Source organism: Coregonus lavaretus (genome assembly GCF_964263955.1).
Source record: "Coregonus lavaretus genome assembly, chromosome: 13".
Taxonomy (NCBI): domain Eukaryota; kingdom Metazoa; phylum Chordata; class Actinopteri; order Salmoniformes; family Salmonidae; genus Coregonus; species Coregonus lavaretus.
In genome coordinates, this window is record NC_140000.1 from 14,166,187 (window position 1) to 14,191,911 (window position 25,725).

General features: G+C 41.7%; 4 protein-coding genes across 5 annotated transcripts; 2 read left to right on the forward strand and 2 right to left on the reverse strand.

Moving 5' to 3' along the window:
- Positions 1 to 1,436: 1,436 nt before the first annotated feature.
- Positions 1,437 to 3,637, forward strand: LOC311140164 (C3a anaphylatoxin chemotactic receptor-like). The gene is made up of 2 exons (XM_084175106.1): positions 1,437 to 1,469; positions 2,051 to 3,637. The coding sequence occupies exons 1-2, from the start codon at positions 1,460 to 1,462 to the stop codon at positions 3,088 to 3,090; spliced, it is 1,050 nt and encodes a 349-aa protein (XP_084031232.1). The 5' UTR covers positions 1,437 to 1,459; the 3' UTR covers positions 3,091 to 3,637.
- A 115-nt stretch (positions 3,638 to 3,752) lies between these two features.
- LOC311139729 (protein lin-37 homolog) lies at positions 3,753 to 8,583 on the reverse strand. The gene is made up of 10 exons (XM_084174658.1): positions 8,532 to 8,583; positions 8,120 to 8,173; positions 7,926 to 8,001; positions 7,734 to 7,781; positions 7,578 to 7,607; positions 7,392 to 7,477; positions 6,760 to 6,920; positions 6,508 to 6,639; positions 6,341 to 6,414; positions 3,753 to 4,538 (listed from the first exon to the last, which is right to left on the reverse strand). The coding sequence occupies exons 2-10, from the start codon at positions 8,151 to 8,153 to the stop codon at positions 4,451 to 4,453; spliced, it is 729 nt and encodes a 242-aa protein (XP_084030784.1). The 5' UTR covers positions 8,154 to 8,173; positions 8,532 to 8,583; the 3' UTR covers positions 3,753 to 4,450.
- A 166-nt stretch (positions 8,584 to 8,749) lies between these two features.
- Positions 8,750 to 18,687, forward strand: LOC311139730 (uncharacterized protein). The gene is made up of 14 exons (XM_084174659.1): positions 8,750 to 9,014; positions 9,251 to 9,335; positions 9,452 to 9,563; positions 9,688 to 9,983; positions 10,211 to 10,362; positions 10,940 to 11,046; positions 11,623 to 11,708; positions 11,837 to 11,970; positions 12,204 to 12,418; positions 12,550 to 13,061; positions 13,255 to 13,402; positions 13,576 to 13,747; positions 14,286 to 14,367; positions 18,384 to 18,687. Exons 2-14 carry the CDS (start codon positions 9,325 to 9,327, stop codon positions 18,421 to 18,423), a joined length of 2,067 nt encoding a protein of 688 aa, XP_084030785.1. The 5' UTR covers positions 8,750 to 9,014; positions 9,251 to 9,324; the 3' UTR covers positions 18,424 to 18,687.
- Positions 18,468 to 20,989, reverse strand: LOC311139731 (alpha-crystallin B chain-like). Of its 2 annotated transcripts, none has more exons than XM_084174660.1 (4): positions 20,898 to 20,989; positions 20,373 to 20,538; positions 19,993 to 20,115; positions 18,468 to 19,772 (listed from the first exon to the last, which is right to left on the reverse strand). In XM_084174660.1, the coding sequence occupies exons 2-4, from the start codon at positions 20,529 to 20,531 to the stop codon at positions 19,605 to 19,607; spliced, it is 450 nt and encodes a 149-aa protein (XP_084030786.1). In that variant the 5' UTR covers positions 20,532 to 20,538; positions 20,898 to 20,989; the 3' UTR covers positions 18,468 to 19,604. The 2 variants fall into 2 exon arrangements, with proteins under 2 accessions (XP_084030786.1, XP_084030787.1); XM_084174661.1 differs by lacking the exon at positions 20,898 to 20,989 and adding an exon at positions 20,744 to 20,801.
- Between the last annotated feature and the right edge of the window lie 4,736 nt (positions 20,990 to 25,725).

A 25,725-nucleotide genomic window follows, 5' to 3' on the forward strand; every position in this document is an offset into this window, starting at 1 on the left:
GGCTGACACATATATATCTTTCATGATATTCCCCCTAATCTGGTGCCATGTGTGTATTAGCTTACCTCCTTTCTCTACTGTCAAATCAAATCACATTTTATTTGCAACATGCGCCGAATACAACAGGTGTAGACCTTACAGTGAAATGCTTACTTACAAGCCCTTAACCAACAATGCCATTTTTTTTCATTCCTTCCTTGCTTGGTTTCAACAGTTAAATGAAATACATTTTGTTGTCCTTATCTTCATCATTGTAATGACATGCTTGAATAATAAATATAGGACTAGAATAAGATGCAGATGGCTATCACTTTTCTTCACGAAGATTGACTAGTTATGGGTCTGAATAAATAACTGCTATAGCCTACCATCTTGCACTGTTCTTTCAAACTACCTGTGAGATATATTGGCTGCTGTAGGCCTATTTAACATTCAGCAAACAAAAGATTGCATCCCTCTTCAAATAGTCTATTATGTCTAGTAATGCTTAAAATAATGTTCAGCAAGCTATTATTCTAGTCTAGCTTTTCCTGGGACTCCAATAACTAAGGAGAATTTTTGTAAAGGAGAGAGGCCAGCAGAGCGTAGATGCGGATTATGCAAGAGACAGAGCTATAAATTAGAAGTTTAGCCTATGCATAACCCATCATTCATTAGCCAAATATAAGGCTAATACTACATGTAATTTATGACCCGAAAGAGGTAGGCTAGAACATCCATAGGCTATCAATCTTGAACAGGATTAGGCCTATCTATTTTGGATGCAATTTGAATGGAATTGATGGAGTGAGAAAGACTGTGAGAGAGTGCTTGCATGAGCACTGATTTAAGCAACGATATTCGACTCATAGGCTGTTTTAAAACTCTGCAGCTGCAATTTAAAAAATGCATCTTTACAATGAAAAAAGAAGGTCACCCCGAAATCCAGATGGAGAAGTGTATATTGGACGCTCATTTAGTCCTTATATTACTATAGCATAGGCTATGCTGCAGCAAATGTAGTCCTACCTTTCACAATAAAAAACGTTACCAGGATGATATGATACATACATTGTGAAATATGCGCCATACTGAGATGCGCTGTCTGTCCCCACCCTGAGCGTTGATGATTGATCATGCAGATAGCAGAGTAGGACATGGCCGGTAGAGAAGACAGATTTAGATATCGCATATAATTTAGGAGTTCCATTTCACATCATGCTGAGCCTGTTCATATAATTTACCCGTTTCTCGCAGTTATTTATACTGGGAAAATGGAGTGGGTTTGGGTGGGAAATCTATTTAACCCTAAGGCATACCATCTTCAAATATGAAAAAAAGCACTTGAAACTTTGAGAGGATGTTTGGCAAGAAAGGGAGGGAGGCAGAGGGCGACACCGCGCGAGAGAGAGAGAGCTGTGTGGCTAATTTCATTTGTGGTGAGAGAGAGTGGGTGATATTCATTGCTATAGAGAATAAGATGGAAATGGGTAAGACGCTTTATAGTCTATTCTTTGCTACCCTTGTGATCTCTGCACTGGGTGCTCTAACTTTTCATTCAGACTGATGCTTCATTTGTAGAAGTAGAGTTTCATGACAAATATGCAATTCTTAATGTCGTCTCGATTTTTGTCAGTTGCTTTTTACTCATACTTTTTAGAAACTCGTATGCATTAGAATTGTTGCATTATGTGTGAATAGAGAACATATCAGGGCTAAGCCATGTACTAAATGTGTTCTATAAATCTAATGACTTTGCTTGTTGAAAGTCATACCAGGTCATAATAGGTGGGAAATTAATGAAAACTGGGGTAACAAATTACCACAATGTAACCTTTTCTCTTTCCCCCCCATTGGGCCATTTCTGTGTGAATAATTTATCCAAATAAACAGATATTTAAGGCTCATCTATAGCAGTGCAGTAGATGTGTGCAAGGTTGCACAAAATATGCACCATTTTGCAAGATACTGACTTCCCTGTTTCAAATTCTCTCTATGATCAGCACTATTTTTCAGATTACAATGTGTCAGAGCCTAAAAGATAATTGGTAATATTTCTTTCTAATTTCAGAAAACTCTAACATGTTAGATTCCAGTGTGACAACTGGGATGGACTATGAGTATGCTGTCTTGGACACAAAGCACCTGGACATAATATCTCTGGTTGTCTACTGTGTGGTGTTTGTGCTCGGCCCCATTGGCAACGGCTTGGTGATCTACGTGACGAGCTGCAGGATAAAGAAGACTGTCAACTCTGTTTGGTTCCTCAACCTGGCCTTGGCTGACTTCCTCTTCACTTCCTTTCTGTTGCTCTATATCATCAACATCTCCCGTGGCTATGACTGGCCTTTCGGTGACATCCTTTGCAAGTTAAACAGCATGGTGACTGTGCTCAACATGTTCGCCAGCATCTTCCTCCTGGCGGCCATCAGTCTGGACCGCTGTCTGTCCACGTGGGTGGTGGTGTGGGCCCATAACAAGCGCACGCCAGGCAAGGCAGAGGTCATCTGTGTGGGGATCTGGCTAGCCTCATTGATCTGCAGCCTCCCGTTCACCATCTTTCGGCAGATTCAACACAATGATAATAGGACAACGTGCAGTTATTCATTGCCCCATGAATCTTCCACCTACAGGAACTTGGTTGTGTTCCGCTTCATGCTGGGCTTTCTCATCCCCTTCCTGGTCATCATAGGCTCTTACGTTGCCATATGGATACGCGCCAGGCGCCTTCAGAGAGGAAGACCGCACAGGTCCCTCCGGATCATCGTCTCCATCGTCTTGGCCTTCTTCATCTGCTGGATGCCCTTCCACGTCTTCCAGTTTCTGGACATCATGGAAGACGGCAGCCCAGGCCTCAAGCTGGTCGTGCATATTGCGATTCCCCTGTCCGCTAGCCTGGCCTTCCTCAACAGCTGCCTGAACCCCATCCTGTACGTCTTCATGTGTGACGAGTTCCAGAAGAAGCTGCGCCAGTCCGTGCTGCTCGTATTCGAGAACGCCTTTGCAGAGGACCACGGGATGAACTTTGTGTCATCAACGCGCTCCCTGAGCTCCCATCTCTCCCGGATCTCCCGTAGGTCTGAGTCTCTGGCTCAAGGAGGAGGACACTGACGCCTCACTGGTGACCAGGTCTGATATTAAAGTGGAAACCGAGGTGTGAGATGTCTGTAAAAGACAGGGCTAGTACATCTGTATTACAGAGTGATTGGACTGTATCTATACTGTAGCTTTGGGACTTGAAATCATCAGTAGATGTTGTCATTTTGGTTTTCATGGTGGTATTAATCAAAATCAATCAAATGTATTTTATACAGCCCTTTTTACATCAGCAGTTGTCACAAAGTGCTTTACAGATGCCAAGCCCAAAACCCCATAGAGCAAGCAATGCAGATGCAGTTACCGGATTGAACTTCTGTTATAGTGATGTTATGTTGACGTTATGGGGACCATAATGTTAATGTTATGGTGACGTTATGTTGATGTTTTGGGAAAATTATGGGGACATTCTCACACACAAATAGACAACACTCCTACACCTGTAATTTCAAAATCTTACAAAACTGCATTGATGGTTAAGGGCTTGTAAGTAAGTATTTCACTGTAATGTCTACACTGGTTGTATTCGGCGCATGTGGCAAATAAAATTTGATTTGATTCCAAAACAACTGATAGATATCTTGGACCCATTTCATCCATGTGGACTGTGTTTCTGACCCGCAGATGACAATATCCCTCTGAAAAACCCTGTCCCAGAATAACTGCTGAGGAGAAATCCTTTGAATTACATTTATTTCAGAAATCAATCAATTGTAAAAACAGCACTCTGCCAGATTTATCATAGCGATAAATAAATTACAATAGCCCAATACTTTATAACTATATATATTTTTCTTTTACACAGTTTCCTTACTTTCATTTTAGATGTGTGTGAGACTGTTCTTTTGAATGTCTATACAAAAAATATTCCCAAGGCCACTGCTTGTCTGGGAAACTGGTGATCCTAAAACCTGGAAGCCTGGAATTGATTTACAGTATCCCGGAATTTGAACAAATGTTGTACACTACTCAACCTGTTTACAAATGTTTCATGACACATCGTTGTGATCGACAACATACTGTATAATGCATCACCAGATTCTGTAATATGACAAAAAACATTAATGTAATATTTATCTAAATAGAATCCCAATACCCCAGTCACAGGTGAACTTGGGCCCACCAGAAGGATCAACTTACTTAAAATATTGCTACATTTTCAAAACGAGGACTTTGGGTCGTTAATTGTGGCAGTATATGGTAGAAATGGGCTCCATGAGGCTCCTCTGACAGTCACATGTAATGTCCTCCTTGGGGAGAGGACTAAGGCAGTGTCCTAGGGTCGATGACTCCCTTGTGGCTCCTACATGCTCTTCTTTTCTCCTCCCTCTACTCTCCTCCCTCTGCTGTGGGATACTGCCTGGGGGATTCCCAGCTAGCGGTCGTACATCTCCTTCATCTCTTTCAGGATCTTGATGCTCTCACTATACCTCAGCTGATTCTTGTTGGACGCTTCTTTCCATCTGAACACAGAGTTACAGTGAGGGAAAGAAGTATATGATCCCCTGCTGATTTTGTACGTTTGTCCACTTACAAAGAAATGATCAGTCTATAATTTTAATGGTAGGTTTATTTGAACAATGAGAGACAGAATAACAACAACAAAATCCAGAAAAACGCATTTCAAAAATGTTATAAATTGATTTGCATTTTAATGAGGGAAATGAGTATTTGACCCCCTCTCAATCAGAAAGTTTTTTGGCTCCCAGGTGTCTTTTATACAGGTAACGAGCTGAGATTAGGAGCACACTCTTAAAGGGAGTGCTCCTAAACTCAGCTTGTCACCTGTATAAAAGACACCTGTCCACAGAAGCAATCAATCAATCAGATTCCAAACTCTCCACCATGGCTAAGACCAAAGAGCTCTCCAAGGATGTCAGGGACAAGATTGTAGACCTACACAAGGCTGGAATGGGCTACAAGACCATCGCCAAGCAGCTTGGTGAGAAGGTGACAACAGTTGGTGCGATTATTCGCAAATGGAAGAAACACAAAAGAACTGTCAATCTCCCTCGGCCTGGGGCTCCATGCAAGATCTCACCTTGTGGAGTTACAATGATCATGAGAACGGTGAGGAATCAGCCCAGAACTACACGGGAGGATCTTGTCAATGATCTCAAGGCAGCTGGGACCATAGTCACCAAGAAAACAATTGGTAACACACTACGCCATGAAAGACTGAAAACCTGCAGTGCCCGCAAGGTCCCCCTGCTAAAGAAAGCACATATACAGGGCTGTCTGAAGTTTGCCAATGAACATCTGAATGATTCAGAGGAAAACTGTGTGAAAGTGTTGTGGTCAGATGAGACCAAAATGGAGCTCTTTGGCATCAACTCAACTCGCTGTGTTTGGAGGAGGAGGAATGCTGCCTATGACCCCAAGAACACCATCCCCACCGTCAAACATGGAGGTGGAAACATTATGCTTTGGGGGTGTTTTTCTGCTAAGGGGACAGGACAACTTCACTGCATCAAAGGGATGATGGACGGGGCGATGTACCGTCAAATCTTGGGTGAGAACCTCCTTCCGTCAGCCAGCGCATTGACAATGGGTTGTGGATGGGTATTCCAGCATGACAATGACCCAAAACACACGGCCAAGGCAACAAAGGAGTGGCTCAAGAAGAAGCACATTAAGGTCCTGGAGTGGCCTAGCCAGTCTCCAGACCTTAATCCCATAGAAAATCTGTGGAGGGAGCTGAAGGTTCGAGTTGCCAAATGTCAGCCTCAAAACCTTAATGACTTGGAGAAGATCTGTAAAGAGGAGTGGGACAAAATCCCTCCTGAGATGTTTGCAAACCTGGTGGCCAACTACAAGAAACGTCTGACCTCTGTGATTGCCAACAAGGGTTTTGCCACCAATTACTAAGTCATCTTTTGCAGAGGTTCAAATACTTATTTCCCTCATTAAAATGCAAATCAATTTATAACATCTTTGACATGCGTTTTTCTGGATTTTTTTTTTGTTATTCTGTCTCTCACTGTTCAAATAAACCTACCATTAAAATTATAGACTGATCATTTCTTTGTCAGTGGGCAAATGTACAAAATCAGCAGGGGATCAAATACTTTTTTCCCTCACTGTATGTATATTAATAAGATTGATCACAGCTAGATAAACAATGTTTACGTTTTTTACTGACAGAATTTTGATCAACTTTTTCCCAATCGAGATTACATTCGGTTCAATAGTTGATATTCGACTCCCCAATCGATCCATGTCAACAAAGTTAGCTTTTGTGATTATTTAGATGCCTTGGACTTACTTTTGCCTGATCTTTTTCCAGCGTTCTATGTGGTTGTATATGAGGGGACCAGACACAAGAGCTGTATCTGCAGACTGGTGACAAAGACAGACAGATTGAAACAATCAACCGTTTTAATGTGGCAAATATGAAAATGATGGCTAGGCGTTACAGATGTTATACAGTACCTTGCTGACAATAGGCTTTTCTGTGGGCGGGATCCTCAGATTGACAGGATCTCCAGAAGGGTTGAGAGGACAGGAGGTGGGCGGAGGGAGGCGATACACATTCTGTCCCTTACCATTGAGCATGTCTGCAGCCTGGCAAGATGCAGGTGAAAAGTGAGAAAACAAATACTGAACAGAGAGCGCTAATGAAAAAATATATATTTATGTCCACATTGTGGGCATCTTTGTCCTGCTTTATGGGTGTGAGCTTACCTCCTCTTCCCCCATGCTGTGTGAGGGGCTTGGGGATGCAGCTCTCTCTCTGACCGCTGGGTTGTTCCTCATCCAGGCCCGGCAAATGGGGTAAAGTGGGGTACTGGTGGTGTACTGTGCCAGGTCCACACTGCGGTCAAACAACTTGATAATGTAGGCATCTAGCAGAGAGGGAGGAGAACAAATGATTGATAGATATAGATATCTATATATACATACATACATACATACATACACACACACACACACACACACACACAGTGAGGGAAAAAAGTTTTTGATCCCCACTGACAAAGACATGATCAGTCTATAATTTTAATGGTAGGTTTATTTGAACAGTGAGAGACAGAATAACAATAACAAAAATCCAGAAAAACGCATGTCAAAAATGTTATGAATTGATTTGCATTTTAATGAGGGAAATAAGTATTTGACCCCTCTGCAAAACATGACTTAGTACTTGGTGGCAAAACCCTTGTTGGCAATCACAGAGGTCAGACTTTTTATCTCACTGTATATATCTATGTGAATATCTAGAGCGTGAAAGGTAGAGTCAGTGAATGAGAGAGAAAAGGTTTTAAAAGTCAAACTATCTGTGTTTGGCAGGGGAATGACATCTGCAGCAGACTTACTTTGTTTATGTTGGTTGCTCTCTGTTAAGCTATCGTCCATCTCTTTCCGTTTCTTCCTCCGGTGCTGTGGGAACCGTGATGATGGCCTAAGACATCAACGACCAGGGAAAGGGGACAGGTCAAGGCCTTTCAGTGTCTGACAGCCACACAGTCAGATGTGTCTAACAAAACTCAAATAAGGCTTACCGCTTCCCAGCAGAAGACGGAGACACATCCCTATGGAAGAAACAGGCAATCGTAATTACTACAGAAGTAGTGGAACTAACAGAACCGCAATAGGCTATTGAGTATGCCTAAATAGCATACTTCTATGAATATAAAATGTTTTTTTTAAGGCCATACTTGCTCAGAGATTCTTCTGCTATCTTTGTCTCATCTTCATTTTGCTCCCTGGAAAAACAGGAAAAGCAACCTTTCGCATCACCTCAGCTTGATTAGACAGTGCGCAGCCAAGGAAAAATTCCTGAAGCTGTAAGTTTCAGTGTCAAGCCAGTTAATGTACTGTATCTTTGCAAATAAAATAAACACACTAACCTCTCACTGTCACTCTTCTCCACCAGCCCCTGTAATACTGCATCTAGTCGGCTGCGTGCACCACTCCCCTCTACATCTGTCAAATAGAATTAAACAGTCGACTTTACTTAGGAGAGATTCCTAGTAGCTAGTGTTATGTGCCACTGTATCGTCAGCTGAATGAGTTTTTGGTTTTGAAATGTTCAAGCTCTCACCTGGCTTCTCAGTCTTGATCTTGACGTGATGCATGATCAGTATAGCCGTTCACACTGACATTCAGAAATCCCCAAAACAAAATACAAGTTAGTTGGTAGCTAGCTACAACGGCAAGTTTGCTAAATTGATTAGGGACTACAGGGAAACACTGATTCAAAACATGTAGCTAGATATTAAGTGACCCAAGAGGACACTGTTATTGTGCCTGGATACCGTGAATAGCTAAAAGTAGCTAACTAAAGCAAATTGAAGCAGTCTTTTCTTTTGAGTAAGCGTGTGTAGCCGTATAGCAAGCTAGTAACATTATTTGACTTATGTCTATATGATACATAACTTTTCATCTGCAGAATATTATTGTCGAATTAATGTCTAAAGGCCACGTATCTATACATACAAAATAGTTTTGTTTACCCTCCAAACAACTAGCTACCTGCCTGGTTAGCTCGGTGGTCGGATTTGTTTCATTAGACTTTCCTCTTCCGCGCGCAAGTCGTTTCCCTTCTACTGGTTGGACAATGTGGAGTCGACTACACGATTATCATTGGTTCAGATCGATGTCTGTCACTTCCCAACTCTCTCTTGATTGGCCAGAATTGATCGTTGTCGATAATGACGTTCTACGTAAAGATAAACTTAAGATCTTTGAATCTGTCAAATAGTTGAATAAAAAGTTATCATGCGCGGAATGTAACATTTAGAAATGTATAACTAATTGTCTAGACTATACATATGATTTTCCTAATCTAACTATTTTATTTAGCCGTTTGGTTGCCTGGTAACTGACACAAAAACCCAAGCCAGATAAAAACCCGGAAGGCAGACTATGTTTTTCTTTAATTGAATCAACCCAGGCAGTGATGAAATCGAGATGCTCAAATAACATTTACATGGAAAGTACGTGCTTTAAAAAAAAGTATTTAATACGTTATCCATGTCCGTGATCTAGCCTTTCTAATTGAACAACATTTTTTAAAAACTGCAATGCTGTTTGCTAACTACAGGGATAACTTGTATTTTGTAGTGCCAGCTAGCTAACGTTAGTTGTCTCTTTTCACTCTTGTTAAATCAAATGCATGTGTGTTAGCTATTTACTTGACACACACTAACACTGTCTCATCCTATGATTATAGCTAAGAGTAGTCTACATGTGGGCTATAACACTTCTCTGCCCAGTTTGTGAGTTGGTGCCGGTGGTACTGTCAACATGAAATCCAGGTGAGACGTGGAACAAAGAATTAGGAATGCAGAGTTAAGTAACCGTTTTCAAAACCAGAACGATGTGTTTTTAGCACAATGAAAATGGTCACCTTTTGCCTCTCTTGCTCTCTTAGTGGTGCTGCTGTGTTCACAAGGAAGAATCCCTTTCCGCCAGACCCACCTCTGGGAAAAACACATCTTAACCCCTCACGCACCAAGAAGTTTACAAAGCAACAGAGGAAAACCGTAAGAACTGAACTTGAGGGGCTGTCAGAGTATTTTCCAAATACACAACCTCCTACAGTAAATACATTTATTGTCAGTACAGTCTCCTCATCAAACTGTAGCTTTTTTTCCTGGTTTGCCTTAGACCCTGAGCCCTGTTCGCCTTGCCCAGCCGTCCAGCCCTCCTCCTCTCCAGACACACTCACTGAGCCCAGAGGACCAGCGCTTCCTTGGGGCAGCCAATCACTTTGTCCTCTGTACTCCTCCTGCCACAGAGGCCCAGCCTAGTTTCTTAGAGTCCTGGCCCTCCACTGATCTTGGGTCCTCCCCGGCGAACACTGCCGCCTCCCCGAACACAGACACACTGATACGGGACCCAACATCGGGAAAGTCCCTGGTCTCCACTGGGGGAGGAGAGCAGGAAGATTCAGTGTTGGCAAAGTATGCTTAATACTATTCCTAAAATTACATAATGGTCATTTATGTTTTATGTGTGACATGTCATACAGCATTTGTGACCCTGCATTCTTATGTATGTCTTCATTGTACTGTGTATCATGATATCCACAATAAGCTTGCAGGTGATGAGTTTATAGGATTTTTGCATTGATTTATGGTGTTATTCCCTTTACATGTCTCATTACTAACTACAATAATTCATTTTCCAGGTACATTGAACGCTTTCGTCACGGAATGCCACAGAGTCGAGAGGAACGTCAGCAGATGTCGGCAATGGTGGGAGAGGGCCAGCAGCCTTTCTGGTGGCTGTCCTCCTCCCCTCTACCCTCCAGTTCTACACCCACTCAAACCACTGACAAAGGTACTTCACTTGGATCATTCATAGTTCTTTCCTTCTCATTGAAACTCACTGAAAGTTTTGCTCGCTCTGTAAAACAAGGAATGTAGTGATCGTTGTGATGCATTTGTAAGTAAGCATTTCACTGTAATGTCTGCACCTGTTGTATTCGGCGCATGTGACCAATACAATTTGATTTGATTTGATCAACTGTCTTGCTCTGCTCGCCATTTCAAATCAAATCTAAGTTTATTGGTTGTGTACACAGTTTAGCAGATGTTATAGTGGGTGCAGCGAAATTCTTATGTTACTAGCTCTTAACAATGCAGTCAAATGTCAAACAATTAAAACATAACTTTTTTTAAGGAAAGAAATCAAGAACGTCGGGACGAATCCAATTAACAACCCAAATAGCACTGTATCAAAATGCAATCTATACACCGGATGAATTTACACAATATATACTAATAATGATATGTACAGCAGTAGATATTTTAGAGGGAGATATATCAAGAATCCAGTATATAAATAAATATGCGGTGTGTATAAACAGCATAAGTAACATACTTGTCATTTATTTCCTATGTCTTTATGTACACAGGCCTTTCCCTTAGAAGAGACTCAGCCACCATCCTCAGTCCAGTTGGGCAGTTTCAGCATGGCACCACCTTCTCCCCATGCAGGGGACTCCTTGATCTTAGTGCCATGGTGAGTGATGAACCTTGTCCGTTACGAGTGTATATTGAATTGGGGGGGTCAGTGTAGCCATCTAGTGGTGTTATTCAGAACAACATTGTCCTGTTCATGCTGTGTTTTGGTAGGAATTTCAGTTTTTGAGATGGTGAGATATATTGGTATTAGACAGGTTTATGTAATGCTGTCAAGTGTGCCAGAGCCAGAATGGCTGAGATGTATTGGAAAAAAGACTCCCCATGCAGAGAGCTGCTCCTCATAAATATTTGCATACCAACACCAGACGACATGTTCTGCCCGACCACTATGTTTATATGAGCTAGTTAGAAGCTGTTCCCTTTGATTATGCAACTGTGATTGATGCCTTTGTTAATACCCCTTCTGGTCAAAACACAGCTCCATATCCAGCTTGCTGCATATCCCTGAGCTTCTATAGAAGTGATCCATAAAGCGTGTTCAAAACAGAACCCGCTGAGGGCTCACAGTTACACAACATTTGTTTATGTTCTAGAATGTTGGTGAAAGAAATGGTAACAGGAGATGATGCCTCTGGTGCACTCACTGGCCTCTATCTGTCTGATCCCCTGGCAGGGCCTGACAGACTCCTCTCACGGTGACCTTGGAGACTCAGAGATACTGAAGCTACAGGAGAAGGCCAGCAGACTGCTACACAGAAGGTAGATATGCTGGGAGGAATGGAATACATTGAGTAGGGTTGGGGTCAATTACATTTCAATTCAGTTAGTTGCAATGAGGAAAATTGTAATTGGATGAATCTTACAAAATCTATATTTTCTGTTTTCAGTGAGTACTCACTCAGTAGTGGATCTATCCCCATCAGCTCTGAGGGCCTGGGCTGCTCCAATTTTTCCTCCCCTGTGAGCATAGATGAGCCAGTCCGAAGGCCTATAATTACCAGTCTTATCGACTCAACCACTGGTGAGCCATGGGGGTTGGGAAGTTCAAAACATCTGATTTGCATGAATTTTCCATGTCTCAACCACATGATATTGCTTTTTCAAACTCCTAGAGCCACTGTTATTCTGTGCTTTTGCCACGTCCCTCATTTCTCATGGTCATGTTTTTGTTTCCTTTTGCAACTTTCTTTATTCTCACTTTATATCTGAATACACGTATTGCAATAACTTTTCTTGTGCAACTGCTTCCTCAAGTTATGGGGAACCTAAGATCAGCAGACCTCTATGCTGGCACCGTGCCCAAACCATCCGTGGTTGGTCCCCCTGCTCCCCGTACACGCCCAGAGGAGGACATCCTGTTTCAGTGGCGTCTGAGGAGGAAGATGGAGCAGGCCAGTCAGTGTGTCCAGTCACACCCACAGCAGGGTCACACCCTTCATCAGCACTCTGTCAGCTGGCAGGCTCACATGGTACTTAACCCCCTGTCTACTACACCTGCTATTGAAAATAGGTTTTTGAATGTGTGCCATTGTGTGGTCGGATTGTCCAACGTATGTAGCTAATCACAGAGCATATGTTTTGATTTGTTCTCCTTTGTTAGGTACAGCGGAATCCCCTCCCTGCCTATTCCTCTCATAGAGTTACCCCCTCCTTCACCCCAGCCCCCCAGGAGACCAGTGCCCCCTATGGACCGTTCCCCCCTGCAGCTGCCCCCTCCCTCCCCATCTCCAGCCCCACCATCTCCAAGCTGCAGCCGGATGCCCCGGTCCCACCCCACATGCACCTCCTCTGTGACATCCTGCCCTGCACCTCTCAGCCCCGCTCCCCTCCACCCAGCCACCAGAGGAGTCCAAAGAGGAGGGAGGTCTCTGGGGCCGACTGGACCCTCAGGCAGCCCAAAGCCCAGGTCAGTTCCACAGACACCTCCACTGAGGAGCCCTTTAGTAAACACGAGTCCTCTCCACCACCGCCCGCCTTGTCTGAGATCACAGAGGAAGAGTGGGCAGTTCAACAGAGGACAACCGAGAGGACAAAAAAGGAGACACTACAGAAGAAGGAGGAGAGGAGTGACAAGCGGACAGGGCCGTCCTGCAGAAAGAAGAAATCAGCCAGGTATGACCTGTATGTAAGAGGGGTGCCATTTTGATTTAATGACATGTGAAGCAGATGCGTTATGTGGCCCAGTCTGTAAACTCAATGACAATATCTCTGTAGGCATCATGTTGGTGATGCGGACCATGCTGAGAGGCCCAGCTATGCAGATAGGAGTGTGAGCCAACACATTTACATTTACATTTTAACACAGCACCAGAGGTCCAGACAGGGTCACCCCATGGAGGGAGGAACCCAGAAGAGACTGGGGGCAACAGGAAAGAGTGCCGGGGGTAGTGAGAGAGGGCCGCCCTGGAGATCGTGCTCCACCACCCTCTCCCATACACAGCGCACTGGGACAGGTCAGTTAACACTGTGGGTCATCAGCATCACCGATGCTAGATGCCATTTAGACATTGAAGAAAGGCTATTATGAATTTTTAAGTGTTACAATATTATTAATTTACTTTATCCAGATTAGTTTAATTTAAATAAAGATATTAGCTGAGTAAAGCATATTAATTTACCTTGGCAGGTAGTTTCAGAGGTACTGTTCCTGACCCCGGACTCCCCAGACCCACCCAGAACCCCTGTGTCCTCTGACTCTCCCAGATACACCCCCCCTGCGCCCCCACAGTCCCCCGCTCCGTCTCCCAGTGCACAGCAGCCACGGGAGGTCGTAGCTCAGCTGCTGCAGGAGGCTGAAGGTGAGACTGCCTGGTGCAGTGGGGACTGCTGACCTTAACTCTCTAGGTAGCAGAGGTGGAATAGACTCTGGCCGTATAGTACAGTATATATAGCATTCCAAGTTCCACCAGGACTGAATCCTAACTTGAACTTTCTCCCGAATATCCCATTCCTATACATGCATTACTTACTCTAAATAATAAGTTAGGATGTTGCCCTGAATGCTAAAGGGATCTTTTGGTAAATGTAAAGGGCGAAATAACAATTGAGTGATGCCATAGTCCTCTCTGTTACAGGAGTACATTAACCGTGTGGACCAGTGCCAGTTGTCTATTTTCACTTCACCTTGCTGGTGTTCATGTGTACATTTCTGGCTATTTATACCAGTGTACAATTAACATGTGATCTAATATAACATATTATGAACACCTGGCATAGCTTTGCTGCAAAGTAGCTAAAGTTAGAACAAAAATAATTGGTCATGTAATCAACTGCTCCTAAAGTTATTTTTGTTATCTGCACAGTGACATTTCAACTGCATATCTTTTCCCCCTTAAGATTCAGATGAGCAGGAGTTCAAAGATGACCCCTTACTGAAGGTCTTGAGGCAGCAGAAGAAGTGGGTGAAGGAGCAAATCAGGTAAAGAACTGGGATATGTTCCCTAGATGCAGTACATCCTTCATCATTTATTTCATTGACCTTTCCTTTAGTCATTAAGATAATTAACTTAATATATTTTCAGAGTAATTACAGTGCCTTCAGAAAGTATTTACACCTCTTGACTTTTTCCACATTTTGTGTTACAGCCTGAATTTAAAATGGATTAAATTGAGATTTTTTTTGTCACTGGCCTACACAATACCCCATAGTGTCAAAGTGGAATTATGTTGTTAGAAATCTTTACAAATTACTGAAAAATTCAAAGCTGAAAAATGTCTTGAGTCAATAAGTATTCAAACCCTTTGTTGTGGCAAGCCTAAATATGTTCAACAGTAAACATTTGCTTAACAAGTCACATAATAAATTGCATGGACTCAATCTGTGTGCAATAATAATAATATAATATATAATAATAATATGCCATTTAGCAGACAGTAATAATAGTGTTTAGCATGATTTTTGAATGACTACCTCATCTACAGTGGAGAAAAAAAGTATTTAGTCAGCCACCAATTGTGCAAGTTCTCCCACTTAAAAAGATGAGAGAGGCCTGTAATTTATCATAGGTACACGTCAACTATGACAGACAAATTGAGGAAAAAAAATCCAGAAAATCACATTGTAGGATTTTTAATGAATTTATTTGCAAATTATGGTGGAAAATAAGTATTTGGTCACCTACAAACAAGCAAGATTTCTGGCTCTCACAGACCTGTAACTTCTTCTTTAAGAGGCTCCTCTGTCCTCCACTCGTTACCTGTGTTAATGGCACCTGTTTGAACTTGTTATCAGTATAAAAGACACCTGTCCACAACCTCAAACAGTCACACTCCAAACTCCACTATGGCCAAGACCAAAGAGCTGTCAAAGGACACCAGAAACAAAATTGTAGACCTGCACCAGGCTGGGAAGACTGAATCTGCAATAGGTAAGCAGCTTGGTTTGAAGAAATCAACTGTGGGAGCAATTATTAGGAAATGGAAGACATACAAGACCACTGATAATCTCCCTTGATCTGGGGCTCCACGCAAGATCTCACCCTGTGGGGTCAAAATGATCACAAGAACGGTGAGCAAAAATCCCAGAACCACACAGGGGGACCTAGTGAATGACCTGCAGAGAGCTGGGACCAAAGTAACAAAGCCTACCATCAGTAACACACTACGCCGCCAGGGACTCAAATCCTGCAGTGCAAAACGTGTCCCCCTGCTTAAGCCAGTACATGTCCAGGCCCGTCTGAAGTTTGCTAGAGTGCATTTGGATGATCCAGAAGAAGATTGGGAGAATGTCATATGGTCAGATGAAACCAAAATAAAACTTGACGTGTTTGGAGGACAAAGAATGCTGAGTTGCATCCAAAGAACACCATACCTACTGTGAAGCATGGGGGTGGAAACATCATGCTTTGGGGCTGTTTTTCTGCAAAGGGACCAGGACGACTGATCCGTGTAAAGGAAAGAATGAATGGGGCCATGTATCGTGAGATTTTGAGTGAAAACCTCCTTCCATCAGCAAGGGCATTGAAGATGAAATGTGGCTGGGTCTTTCAGCATGACAATGATCCCAAACACACCGCCCGGGCAACGAAGGAGTGGCTTCGTAAGAAGCATTTCAAGGTCCTGGAGTGGCCTAGCCAGTCTACAGATCTCAACCCCATAGAAAATCTTTGGAGGGAGTTGAAAGTCCGTGTTACCCAGCGACAGCCCCAAAACATCACTGCTCTAGAGGAGATCTGCATGGAGGAATGGGCCAAAATACCAGCAACAGTGTGTGAAAACCTTGTGAAGACTTACAGAAAACGTTTGACCTGTGTCATTGCCAACAAAGGGTATATAACAAAGTATTGAGAAACTTTTGTTATTGACCAAATACTTATTTTCCACCATAATTTGCAAATAAATTCATTAAAAATCCTACAATGTGATTTTCTGGAAAAAAAAATCTCATTTTGTCTGTCATAGTTGACGTGTACCTATGATGAAAATTACAGGCCTCTCTCATCTTTTTAAGTGGGAGAACTTGCACAATTGGTGGCTGACTAAATACTTTTTTTCCCCACTGTATGTACCCCACACATACAATTATCTTTAAGGTCCCTCAGTCGAGCAGTGAATTTCAAACACAGATTCGACCACAAAGGCCAGGGAGGTTTTTCAATGCCTCGCAAAGAAGAGCACCTATTGGTGTAAATCATTACAATTTGAATGGTGTATCAATACACACAGTCACTACAAAGATACAGGCGTCCTTCCTAACTCAGTTGCCGGAGAGGAAGGAAACCGCTCAGGGATTTCACCATGAGGCCAATGGTGACTTTTTAAAACAGTTGCAGAGTTATTGGCTGTGATAGGAGATAACTGGGGATGGATCAACCACATTGTAACCACAATACTAACCTATCCACAATACTAACCTAATTGACAGAGTGAAAAGCAGGAAGCCTGTACAGAATACAAATATACCAAAACATGCATCCTGTTTGCAACAAGGCACTAAAGTAATACTGAAAAAAATGTGTCAAAGAAATAAACGTTTTACTGAGTACCACTCTCCATATTTTCAAGCATAGTGGTGCCTGCATCATGTTATGGGTATGCTTGTAATCGTTAAGGACTGGGGAGTTTTTCAGGATAAAAAATAAACGGAATGGAGCTAAACAGGTAAAATCCTAGAGGAAAAGCTGGTTGTCTGCTTTCCACCAGACATTGGGAGATTAATTAACCTGTCAGCAAGACAGTAACCTAAAACACAAGGCCAAATCTACACTGGAGTTGCATACCAAGAAGACTGTGAATGTTCCTGAGTGACCGAGTTACAGTTTTGACTTAAATCTACTTGAAAATCTAAGGCAAGACCTGAAAATGGTTGTCTAGCAATGATCAACAACCAATTTGACAGAGCTTGAAAATTTTTGAAAAGAATAATGGTCAAATGTTGCACAATCCAGGTGTGAAAAGCTCTTACAGATTTACCCAAAAAGACTCACAGCTGTAATCGCTGCCAAAGGTGCTTCTACAAAGTATTGACCCAGGGGTGTGAATACTTATGTAAATGAGATTTCTGTATTTCATTTTCAATAAATGTACAATAATTTCTAAAAACATAGATGGGTGAGAAAAAATATATATTTCATCAATTGTGAATTCAGGCTGTAACACAACAATGTGAAATAAGTCCAGGGATAATTATACTTTCTGAAGGCACTGTATACAGTGCCTTCGGAAAGTATTCAGACCCCTTGACTTTTTCCACATTTTGTTACATTGCAGCCTTATTCTAAAATGGATTAAATAAAACAATTTCCTCATCAATCTACACACAATACCCCATAATGACAAAGCGAAAACAGGTTTTTAGAACAGGACAATGACCCGAACCACACAGCCAAGATAATGTCCTTAAGTGGACATGAACCCGATCTAACATCTCTGGAAAGACCTGAAAATAGCTGTGCAGCTACGCTCCCCATTCAACCTGACAGATATTGAGAGGATCTGCAGAGAAGAATGGGAGAAATTCCCCAAGTACAGGTGTGCCAAGCTTGTAGCGTCATACCCAAAAAGACTTGAGGCTGTAATCGCTGCCAAAGGTGCTTCAACAAAGTACTGAGTAAAGAGTCTGAATACGTATGTATATGTGATATTTCAGTTTTTTATTTTTAATACATTTGCAAACATTTCTAAAAACCAGTTTTTGCTTCGTCATTATGGGGTATTGTGTGTAGATTGATGAGGAAAAAAACAATTGAATCAATTTTAGAATAAAGCTGTAACGTAAAACATTTGGAAGAAGTCAAAGGGTCTGAATACTTTCCGAATGCACTGTATAGTTCAATCATGATGTGTTATACTGATTGTTTTGTCTTTGGAGTAACATTTTTTAATGTTGTTCTCATATTGCAGACAAATGGTTCCTAGAGTGATATAATATTTGGCTATGCAAAGCGTAGAAGCAACTTTGGAACATGCTCTAAAAAAATTTTTATTTTATTTCAGCGAGGTGGACTCACTGTTGGTTGAATTCCAGGAAGAGTGATCACTGGTGGCTAGCACACACGGAACAAAAACAACATTCAATTCAACAGCATTTTTTATTTTCATTTTTGTACAGAAATATATAGTGCATTTATTTTTGTTAACAAATTCTCTTTTTACAATAAATAGTTAGAAAATATACAACAACCTTACTGTTGGGTTTTGTGAACATACTCGATAATCTCTGAGTGTTAAAACATTTACACACGATTTAGAGGGCATTAGAAAGTACACAATACAAATAAACATTTTCAATGGTGTTATCATATTTACAATGAATGGTTCCATAAAACATTAAGATTGATGAGTTCAATGGGATTATTTAGGACGATGGATGCTTTTAAATTAGGAATCTGTCCTGTTAATATGTACAAATCTCAGAGAGTGCAATCTTAATGGTGTGATGGCGTAGTTAACGGGTGTTTTGGCGCAGGCAGGCACCAGCTCCTTGGTGAGTGTTTGATTATATGTCTGTTGCAGGAGAGCGTGCCTGTATTTTTGCCACTATCCTTATTTGGTTTGTCAGTCAGTTTCCCAAGCTGTGTGTGTGTGTGTGTTGGGTTCCATTGAGAACTTTTTTAAACGTTTTCTCTCCATGGTGGGTTCCTATCAGTGTTTCCCTAGCTGTTCCCTAGCTGTGTGATCCTTGGCATGTAATTAAAGGTGTGTGTGTGTGTGAACATATAGTTTTCCAAGCTACCAATTACTTCACACTGGAAGAAGTTAAGCTACACTAAAGTTACCCTTAAGAAAACATTTGTTTTCTTTAACTAAAGTTAATTTGAAAAAATAGTTCACTACATAGAAAACTACTTTGTGATAAATTATAATATTTAAATCTGAATGTCATAGACTACAAATTGCAAGAACAGATCTCTCTGGAGTAAGATGTTAACAGAATGTGTAATTTAGCATATTAAACACAAAACTGTTTTAAGTGAGAATTAGAAAGGGGTAATGCTGAAAAATAAAGGAAAAGCCTACTTCACCCATATTTTATTTTCTATTTGAAAAAAAATGTAGTGTGTAGTTCCAGTAGTTAGCTACACCACATGGCAAAAAAGTAGTTAATTACTACCAAGATCTGAACTGCCACTAAGCTACTGCAAAATGTAGTTAAATTACTAGTTGAACTACATGTAGTTTACTACTCCCCAACACTGGTTCCTATGGCGTGTATGCTCATGGTTCTGAGTGGGACAGGTGTCTGGAGTTCTCCCCCTGAAGCATAGGGGCAGATATGATGAGGATGCCTTCAGGTGACACAGCTGACTCCAGAGCCATGGAGTCCACTCCCTCTGGAATCCTGTAGCGGCGGCTGAACTGACGCGTCACCAGCCCTGACCCATCCTGCAAACACACGTTATAGTGAACACAGTCAGTGAGGAATACTCGTTTTCAGGCTAACAAGTGGCCTGGTTTCCAGTCTGTTTGGTAGGTAGTTGGCTGAAGCAGAAACAGACTGCATAGCAACCAGGCTATATTCAATGTCTGTCATCACATAAACTATGGAAGTGTGATTATGAACAGAGAACTCTTACATAATACATATAACACAGTAGTTGCTTACTTTTTTCTCTTTGTGTTTCCCTTGGACCTCCACAAAGTCTCCCATCACCTTGACCATCAGCTCCTCTGGGTTGAAGTGTTTCACATCAACCTGAACTTTGAATCCACTGTGGTCACAACACACCTGGCAACAGGGGAATATACCCACTATTACTACTCAAAATGACACGCTATTGCTGCTCTTTTGCTGCTGTTTAATCTACTTTTATGAAATTCCATTCAAACGATAAGAAAACGCAAGAGCACCTGCAGTAAATGGGCATTCATTAAAAAGGTCAGTAGAATATAGAAAATACAATTCATTAATCAAGGCGACCTCAGTGATACAGAACAAAGAAATGTATCTGAGAGACTAGAGCACTGCAACGGGAATAAGCCTACCTGTGCAGAGCCAGTGTGCTCCGTCACTGGGGTGAGCAGCTCCGACGGCGTGAATGAGTACAACCCGAATGTCCCGTTCAGCCCTGGAAGAAGAGGCGGCAGGACCCTCTCCCATGCGATACCGCTGGCTGGAAAAGTGGGTGGCAGATCGAAGTCCATTTCGCGTCTGAGGTAAAAAGAAAATATGCACAGACGATTACTACAGCCTTTCACACCTGTATTGGCCGGGGATGTTACGAATATTCTAGGCCACAGGGAAGAAATAGCATATGGGTAAAATTATAGTCCAATAAATGCAGGTCTATTCGAGAAAATATTAGCCTAATAGAAGTGTATAGAAGGAAGCAATAAATAATTAAACCATAATTTACCAGCTGCTTCACTGCTGAGGTTCAGAACGGGATTGATTCGTAAAGAACGGGATTGATTCGTAAAGGTCTTCGACCCTCAAAGACCTTTCAAATTGTTGCTGGGAAAGGTCACAGTGTAAAATCCCGTCTGAGATGCAGATGCATTCGCACTTACCGTTATGAGATGCCTGCAAGTCCTATTAGGTTCTGACTGCCAAAAGGATGGATTGCTGCGTCCGTGTGTCTGTGACTCTGTGCCCTTTTCTGTGGCATAAACTGTGGACCTGCCAGTTATGGTCTGTATTTATGATAGCAGGAGTAGTTAGCAAGTCGGAAATGTCCGAGTTTCCTAATTCTGACTGGCACTTGAACGCGGCATATGTCCCTTTAGGCCTACACCCTTTACTGTCACTGCTGTGACTGTCTGGCACGGGTGCACTGGGGGGCGTTCACCCCTTTGATGTTATTTTTAGACAGACAATCCCGGAAAGTAATGATCAGATACAGCAACAGACTCTGAGAAAGTGAAATTGTATAATGCATAAAAATTATCTACAATTAAATTAAAAAGCTATATGATTTTGAATGAGAATTGTAACAGTTTAAAAAGTAAATATGATTTTAAAGGAGAATATGGTAACGATTCTTCGTATGATAGGGAGGAGTATTCCTCAAGGGAGGTCCCTGTGCTATCGAAGCCTTTGATAACAACTAAAACAAAACTATAATTCCCAGGGGGTCTGGTGGTTAATCCAAAGCAATGCAAGGTGCCCCACAGCGAATAGTTCCCGCCTCATTATGTAAATTGGTTGAATGCGGCACTTGTATAACTACAACCAGTTAGCAAGTCGGGAATTTCAGAGTTTCCTAGTTCCGACTACTACCTGAACGTGGCAATATTCACATGCCAGTGCACGTGTGATAATAGGAATGTTTCCATCTCACGCACCTTTTTAATGAACCTTACATGGTTGTTTTCCTTGACACCTGCTGAGAGCGCTGGTGGAGCCCCTTTTGTTGATTTGGCAATTGGCATTCAACACTGCCAATAGCGGTAATCTCAATACCGTGTTCTGCCAGGCAACAGTTCAGCCTCTTCCTTCTTGGGATACACTTCATAACGGACTGGACTGCTCAATAATTGCTGGTACAGATTCCTTGAAAACCCCTCCAGAACAATTTCTTTCTGATATTTTAATGATTGTATTTTCTGACAGGCTTAATTGGAATGATGATATCCATTAGTCCTACACTGCATAAACTGTCCTTATCCCCGGTTATCAATTGGTGCATGGTAAATCAATGTTTACCTCAGTTTATTAAACAGAGGTTGAACAAGGTCACAAACATTGTCAATGTCACACCCTGTAACAATATTTTCCCAAACACAGGAATGTTAAAGATGTTACAATGTTTCTCCTATAGGTCTACATACTTCAGATGTTTCTGTTAAATTGTTTATGTAATTAACTTTTGATCAATGTGAAGCAGGTGTTGAACACACAAATCTTTAACCACATTGGCTTTATTTGGAAATATTTATATTCGAAATAAAAATTATTCAATATTTGTATTAATTCTATAATTTATACAGAGATAGAAATCCCAAAGAGAGGGATGAACAAATCTGTGATTAATGTTGGCAAGTTTCTCTGAGCCACTTTGTCCTGGAGAGGAATGGGGGCTATTAAAACGACCATATAACAATTAGGTCATCATGACATGCAGAGTGAACATCATGTTCTACAATTACACTGACACCACATCCACAACAATGTCATATAAGCCTCCAGTATGTCACAGGTCTTAGCACCTCATCGATTGGGTACCTTATGACCATCCGTCACACACATCTGATTTGGGTTTACATCAACTGCCCCATGACCCCATTTAGAGCAGACAGCCGTGTGATTTATACAACCCTGGCAGACACAAAGGACATGTGTTAAGTACTGTAGGTGGTGGGATGACGTGCCCTTCCTGCCATGGCGTCGGTTGGTAATAGAAGTAGAGTCTTTGACTCGGAGTACCTAAAAATGGCACCAACCATAATCCTGAAGGTGTGTGTGGGGGGGGGGGGACATTTGCTACAGAGAGATTGAGTTTCATAATAGGCGCCTAAGAGATTGGCCAGAGGCGGAGCTCAGTTAAGCACTTAAAAATCATATCGCTGCAATCATAAAGTACTTTACTGGCTAATATCTCATCACTGTTGGAATTGTTTACACTGTGAGAGCACAAAGGAGCCTATGAATTAATTATCTGGGAAAAGTATGTTGTCATCATGAGCACTCAGTGTTACAAATACTCACATATTAAACACAAAGCCAATTGGATATTGTTATCCAAAGCTATGCACATAGCCATCATATTACTCATAATATCCATATGAGCCAAATTTCTAATAAAATGCACACTAAACCACAATCCAGCATCTACAGTGGGGGAAACAAGTATTTAGTCAGCCACCAATTGTGTAAGTTCTCCCACTTAAAATGAGAGAGGCCTGTAATTTTCATCATAGGTTCACGTCAACTATGACAGACAAAAAGAGACATTTTTTTTCTCCAGAAAATCACATTGTAGGATTTTTAATGAATTTATTTGCAAATTATGGTGGAAAATAAGTATTTGGTCAATAACAAAAGTATCTCAATACTTTGTTATATACCCTTTGTTGGCAATGACACAGGTTTTCACACACTGTTGCTGGTATTTTGGCCCATTCCTCCATGCAGATCTCCTCTAGAGCAGTGATGTTTTGGGGCTGTCGCTGGGCAACACGGACTTTCAACTCCCTCCAAAGATTTTCTATGGGGTTGAGATCTGGAGACTGGCTAGGCCACTCCAGGACCTTGAAATGCTTCTTACGAAGCCACTCCTTCGTTGCCCGGGCGGTGTGTTTGGGATCATTGTCATGCTGAAAGACCCAGCCACATTTCATCTTCAATGCCCTTGCTGATGGAAGGAGGTTTTCACTCAAAATCTCACGATACATGGCCCCATTCATTCTTTCCTTTACACGGATCAGTCGTCCTGGTCCCTTTGCAGAAACACAGCCCCAAAGCATGATGTTTCCACCCCCATGCTTCACAGTAGGTATGGTGTTCTTTGGATGCAACTCAGCATTCTTTGTCCTCCAAACACGTCAAGTTTTATTTTGGTTTCATCTGACCATATGACATTCTCCCAATCTTCTTCTGGATCATCCAAATGCACTCTAGCAAACTTCAGACGGGCCTGGACATGTACTGGCTTAAGCAGGGGGACACGTCTGGCACTGCAGGATTTTAGTCCCTGGTGGCGTAGTGTGTTACTGATGGTAGGCTTTGTTACTTTGGTCCCAGCTCTCTGCAGGTCATTCACTAGGTCCCCCGTGTGGTTCTGGGATTTTTGCTCACCGTTCTTGTGATCATTTTGACCCCACAGGGTGAGATCTTGCGCGGAGCCCCAGATCGAGGGAGATTATCAGTGGTCTTGTATGTCTTCCATTTCCTAATAATTGCTCCCACAGTTGATTTCTTCAAACCAAGCTGCTTACCTATTGCAGATTCAGTCTTCCCAGCCTGGTGCAGGTCTACAATTTTGTTTCTGGTGTCCTTTGACAGCTCTTTGGTCTTGGCCATAGTGGAGTTTGGAGTGTGACTGTTTGAGGTTGTGGACAGGTGTCTTTTATACTGATAACAAGTTCAAACAGGTGCCATTTATACAGGTAACGAGTGGAGGACAGAGGAGCCTCTTAAAGAAGAAGTTACAGGTCTGTGAGAGCCAGAAATCTTGCTTGTTTGTAGGTGACCAAATACTTATTTTCCACCATAATTTGCAAATAAATTCATTAAACATCCTACAATGTGATTTTCTGAAAAAAAAATTCTCAATTTGTCTGTCATAGTTGACGTGTACCTATGATGAAAATTACAGGCCTCTCTCATCTTTTTAAGTGGGAGAACTTGCACAATTGGTGGCTGACTAAATACTTTTTTCCCCCACTGTAAGCTCAATACTTTATTACAACAAATAAAAAAAGGCATACACTTCCGTTTCATTTAGAATTTAATGAATTGGCGGTACAGTTTTAGCCTAATGAGAATAGTTCTAGCTACAGTATATGGGACATGATTTGGTGCGTATGAGTGGTCCATCAGTGACAAAGAGTGGACTGAGGAAGCTTTCTTGTTTCCTGCCCTGTCTGTCTCAGGGAATGCCAAGTGGAATGGTGAAGGAGAGGTAGTCGCCCACCTCACCCCATTCTGCTCTGAAGTGTTGGAATATGGTTATCCATGCGGTGAGTACTGCAACCCACAGTAGCAACCCCAGCCCTGATCGCTTTACATCTGAAAGAGAGATGTCATCTATTGTAGTCATGTTTGCATAGAAACTGCATGCTTTCACTGATACTTAAACTAATGTTAAACTAATACAAAGCCAACTTTGTTTTAGCTAGATCATCTTATCTCATGGACCATAGGCCTACATCTCATAAGACACACAACCTGTAACATAAATGTATTATTTATCCAGTATGTGGATGAGCCACAAGAAACCTGGACTTCTAATAATTTGTACAGGAATCTTTAGCTATATTAATTCACAGCACTTTCTCTGTGTACATATACTCTGATTGGCTGATTGACACTCACATGTTTTGATCTGGAGTTGTTCAGTATATGTTGGCTTTACAAAGGCCTCTTTGAAAAACCACACCACATTCACCAGCCACAGGAACGGAAGGAATGCAAATCCCCCTGATGTAGAGAAAGTCATTACAGTATTACTACATGATTCTTGCATTATATATTATATACACTACCGTTCAAAAGTTTGGGGTCACTTAGAAATGTCCTTGTTTTTGAAAGAAAAGCAATTTTTTTGTCCATTAAAATAACATAAAATTGATCATAAATACAGTGTAGACATTGTTAATGTTGTAAATGGATATTGTAGCTGGAAACGGCTACATAGGCGTACAGAGGCCGATTATCAGCAACCATCAGTCCTGTGTT

Bases quoted from the DNA above. Each gene is read 5' to 3' on its own strand.
- LOC311139729 (XM_084174658.1), bottom strand. From the start codon at position 8,153: ATGCATCACGTCAAGATCAAGACTGAGAAGCCAG. The intron at 7,608-7,733 runs GTATGGCCTTAA...TTTCTTCCATAG, and splicing joins GCAGAAGAATCTCTGAGCAA to GGATGTGTCTCCGTCTTCTG. The intron at 6,640-6,759 runs GTAAGCTCACAC...GCATCTTGCCAG, and splicing joins ACAGCATGGGGGAAGAGGAG to GCTGCAGACATGCTCAATGG.
- LOC311139730 (XM_084174659.1), top strand. The intron at 12,419-12,549 runs GTACTTAACCCC...CTCCTTTGTTAG, and splicing joins TCAGCTGGCAGGCTCACATG to GTACAGCGGAATCCCCTCCC. The intron at 13,062-13,254 runs GTATGACCTGTA...ATTTTAACACAG, and splicing joins AGAAAGAAGAAATCAGCCAG to CACCAGAGGTCCAGACAGGG.
- LOC311139731 (XM_084174660.1), bottom strand. From the start codon at position 20,531: ATGGACTTCGATCTGCCACCCACTTTTCCAGCCAGCGGTATCGCATGG. The intron at 20,116-20,372 runs GTAGGCTTATTC...CCCTGTTGCCAG, and splicing joins AGCACACTGGCTCTGCACAG to GTGTGTTGTGACCACAGTGG. The intron at 19,773-19,992 runs GTAAGCAACTAC...GTGTGTTTGCAG, and splicing joins GGAAACACAAAGAGAAAAAA to GATGGGTCAGGGCTGGTGAC.